At 50.4% G+C, this 4,563-nt stretch overlaps 1 protein-coding gene across 1 annotated transcript in view; it reads right to left on the bottom strand.

Moving 5' to 3' along the window:
* Positions 1–4,563, bottom strand: part of CA5A (carbonic anhydrase VA, mitochondrial) — a 54,806-nt gene that overhangs the window by 4,140 nt on the left and 46,103 nt on the right. Inside the window, exon 5 of the mRNA XM_011928086.1 lies at positions 635–790. Within this exon, the coding sequence (XP_011783476.1) occupies positions 635–790 (156 nt within the window). The remainder of the gene's footprint in view (positions 1–634; positions 791–4,563) is intronic.

Here is a 4,563-nt window from a genome sequence, read left to right as displayed (position 1 = left end):
AAAAAAAAAAAAAAAGAAAAGAAAAGAAAAAGAAAAAGGAAGAAAACAAAAACCATGCAGACCCTGGGACAGCTCCCGTGAACGCCTTGTGTCTGTGTGTGATAGGTCAGGGCGCTGCTCAGAACATGCTCGCTGTGATCATTGGAACTGCTGTCCAATCTCAACAAGTTCCTACTTCGACTGGAAATTTTTTCTTGTGTAAGAGTGTCCCAAAGGCATGAAAGAATATAATTCCACAATGCTCTTTTTTTTTTTTTTTGAGATGGAGTCTCGCTCTGCCGCCCGGGCTGGAGTGCAGTGGCTGGATCTCAGCTCAATACAAGCTCTGCCTCCCCGGATTCACGCCATTCTCCTGGCTCAGCCTCCTGAGTAGCTGGAACTACAGGCACCCGCCACCTCGTCTGGCTAGTTTTTTGTATTTTTTAGTAGAAACGGGGTTTCACTGGGTTAGCCAGGATGGTCTTGATCTCCTGACCTCGTGATCTGCCCGTCTCGGCCTCCCAAAGTGCTGGGATTATAGGCTTGAGCCACCGCGCCCGGCCACAACGCTCTTATGCAGCATCTTAGTGATGCTGCCAAGCAAGAGAGACGCCTTCCATGAAGTGCCATCATGCCAGTTACGGGCACAGCTCACCTGGCTTGGGGCCACTTCAACGGGCTCCTTCTGGATGATCCAGGTGACTGACTCGGTCAGCGGCGGGGTGGTGAGTGAGCCCGCGTAGGTCCAGTAATCCCGGCAGGCTGGCAGCAGACTGGAGGGGTCGAAGGGGCCCATGGCCGCCCGCGCGTCCTGAGAGACCGAGAAGCACAGGCCGTGTCAGTCCTCAGGCGAGACTAGGAGCTTCCACCTTATCTCAGCATGTGAGGCCTTCACGGCGCTTGGAAGGAAGTGCTTTCCCCGAGATAAGGCCACGAGGCCACTGCTGTCGCACTTGGAAGCAGTGATGAGAAAATATGACCCTTCTATACAGAGCAAGGATTCCTGCCAACTTACATTGGTGGGAATTACATGACTTTACGCCAGCTTACGCTGGTGCTTACATTTTTCCTTTTGAAGCCATTTCTTGGCGGGGCGCAGTAGCTCGCACCTGTAATCTCAGCACTTTGGGAGGCCAAGGTGGGTGGATTACTTAAGGTCAGGAGTTCGAGACCAGCCTGGTCAACATGGTGAAACCCTGTCTCTACGAAAAATACAAAAATTATACAGATGTGGTGGTGGGCGCCTGTAATTCCAGCTACTCAGGAGGCTGAGGCAGGAGAATCACTTGAGCCCGGGAGGCGGATGTTGCAGTGAGCGGAGATCATGCCACACTGCGCTTCAGCCTGGGCAACAGAGTAAGACTCTGTCTGAAATAATAATAATAATAATTAATAAATAATAAAGATAAAAATAAAGCCATTTCTTTTTGCATACTTTGGCTGTAAAAAATATTACTTTTTATTGTGATAAAATATACATAAATAAAATTTACCATCTTAACTTTTTTTTTTTTTTTGAGATGGAGTTTTGCTCTTGTTGCCCAGGCTGGAGTGCAACGGCGCCATCCTGGCTCACTGCAACCTCTGCCTCCCAGGCTCAAGTGATTCTCCTGCCTCAGCCTCCAATAGTGCTGGGATGACAGGCATGAGCTACTGTCCCTGGCCCATCTTAACCATTTTTAAATGTAAATTTCGATGGTGTTAAATGCAGTCACATTGTGGTGCCACCATCTCCACTGTCCGTCTCCAGAACTTTTCCATCATCCCAAACTCAAACTCTGTTCTGGGGACCTGATGTGGGTGTGATCCTGTGGTTTTTGTCTTCTGTGTCTGGCTTATTTCACTGGGCATAATGTCCTTCAGGTTTATCCACATTGGAGCATGTGTCAGGAGTCCCTGCATTGTTGCTTTTTAAAACTTTTTCTTTTGAGACAGAGTCTTGCTCTGTCACCCAGGCTGGAGTGCAGTGGCGTGATCTCGGTTCACTGCAAGCTCTGCCTCCTGGGTTCACACCATTCTCCTGCCTCAGCCTCCCGAGTAGCTGGGTCTACATCCACTTGACATTGTGACTGGCTAATTTTTTATATTTTGAGTAGAGATGGGGTTTCACCATGTTAGCCAGGATGGTCTCGATCTCCTGAGCTCGTGATCCACCCACCTTGGCCTCCCAAAGTGCTGGGATTACAGGCATGAGCCACTGCACCCAGCCTACCTGAAGACATTTCTACTGCTACCTTACCAATGAGGGTATCCAGTATCTCCATGATTACCTTCATCTGTCCCCAAAACCTGTGCCTGCCACCCTGCGCTGCAGCCATCCAGAGATTGGCAGCCCTCGGCCTAAAGGTCTGGAGGGTGACTGACCTGCAAGACTCACAAGAGGGGAAGCCGACAGAGATACCTACAGACGGAGCGCTGTGCTCCTGGTGCCGACAAGAAAGCCGAAGCTGGGGCTGGGTCAGCAATCCGCCTCTAAGTTCCAGTTTAGAGGCGGATTTGCTCGTGGATGTGGCCAGCCACCTCAGTAAAATTAGAGAGGATTATTTTGCATTGAATACACTTACGGCCAAAAAAAAAAACACTTTAAAAAAAAAAGAGTCAGGGTCTTACTTTGTCACCCAGACGGGAGCGCAGTGACACCATCAGAGCTCACTGCAGGCGCTAATTCCTGGGCTCAAGCGATCCTCCTGCCTCAGCTTCCCAAGTAGCTACGACACCACACTAGGGTTTAAAATTAATTGTTGGTAGCCAGGGGGTCTTGCCAACTTGCCCAGACTGTTCTCCAACTCCTGGGCTCAATCGATTCTCCTGCCTTGGCCTCTCAAAATATTGGGATTACAGGCATAAGCCACTGTGCCCAGCCAGCTCTTTTGGATATATACCCAGAGATGTATGATTGTTGAATCATAGGGTAGTTCTATTTATTATTTGTTTATTTGTTTATTTATGTTGAGGCAGAGTCTCACTCTGTCTTCCAGGCTGGAGTGCCGTGGTGTGATCTCGGCTCACGGTGGTTGGGCCTGGCCGCAACACAGCCCTCATCAGTGTCCCAACCCAAACAAGCACAACTCTGCACCTGCCCCTGGCTGTGGGACAAGAGTCCAGCCAGAAGTGACAGAGTCTCTGTCCGCAAGGAAGATGGCCTCCCTGCTCAACCACAGCACATTGACTTTGCTGGGCCCTGGCCTTCCGAGGTGGAAGCCGGCAACCCAGGTGCCTTGGGCTTGTCTCCTAACATCAAGCAGTGAGGGTCAGGGTCGGGAGAGGCGGCTGAGCTACCAGAAGGAAGCCCAGTAGTGTCCACGCTGACAGACACATGCATCAGTTCTGGGCACACATGTTCACGTTTGTAATTATCCAGCTAATTTTTTAAAAACAGCATTAAAGGCTGGACGCAGTGGCTTATGCCTGTAATCCCAGCACTTTGGGAGGCCAAGGCAGGCAGATCACCTGAGGTCAGGAGTCGAGACCAGCTTGACCAACATGGCAAAACCCCGTCTCTACTAAAAATACAAAAATTAGCCGGGCATGGTGGCAGGTGCCTGTAATCACAGCTACTTGGTAGGCTGAGGCAGGAGAATCGCTTTAGCACAGGAAGCAGAGGTTGCAGTGAGCCAAGATCATGCCACAGCACTCCAGCCTGGGCGACAGAGAGAGACTGTCTCAAACTACAACAACAGCAATAAAACCCACAGCATTATTGTGATAGAATTCACATACCATGCAACTCTCCCATCTAAAGTGTACAACCTGGTTGGACACCACATCTCATGCCTGTAATCCCAGCACTTCGGGAGGCCGAGGTGGGAGGACTGCTTGAGGCCAGGAGTTTGAGACTAGCCTGAACAACATAACAAGACCCCGACTCTACAGAAAATACAAAAACTAGCCAGGTGTGGTGGCACACGCCTGTGGTCCCAGGTAGTTGGGAGGCTGAGGTGGGAGGATGGCTTGAGCTCAGGAGGTCGAGGCTGCAGTGAGCTGTGATCATGCCACTGCACTCTAGCCTGGGTGACAAAGTGAGATCCTTTCTTAAAGTAAGGACGTAAAAATTGAAGTGTACAGTTCTATGGTTTTGGGTATATTCATGGTTGTGCAGCCATCCCAAGTCAATTTTAGAACATTTTCAACACCTCAAGGAGGAAGTTTGGTACTTTTTAGCTCTCGTCCCCACCCCCGCCCTGCTGCCTCTGTCTCTGTGGGTTTCACAGGAACTGAGTCATGTAACATGTGGAACATTTGTGTCTTGCGTCTCTCACTTAGCACGGTGCTTTTGAGGCTCACCCACACCACAGCGTGAGTTAGAGCTGTGTCCTTTCTGACTGCCAAATAACATCCCATTGCACAGTCTAGCGGCGTTGACATCCCATTGCACGGTCTAGCTGGGCTGCGAAGGAGCAGGCTGCTTGTGCACATGGGTAACAGACGGGTGTGCAGTGAGACGCCAGTCTATGCGCATGGGTAACAGGTGGGTGTGCAGTGAGACGTGGGTCTGTGCACATGAGTAACAGGAGGGTGTGCAGTGAGATGGTCTGTGCACATGGGTAACAGGTGGGGTGCAGAGAGACGTCGGTCTGTGCACAT

Source organism: Colobus angolensis, unplaced genomic scaffold, assembly GCF_000951035.1.
Source record: "Colobus angolensis palliatus isolate OR3802 unplaced genomic scaffold, Cang.pa_1.0 Scaffold76, whole genome shotgun sequence".
Lineage (NCBI taxonomy): Eukaryota > Metazoa > Chordata > Mammalia > Primates > Cercopithecidae > Colobus > Colobus angolensis.
The sequence above is the reverse complement of the archived record's forward strand: the minus strand, read 5'-3'. Positions and strand labels throughout refer to the sequence as shown.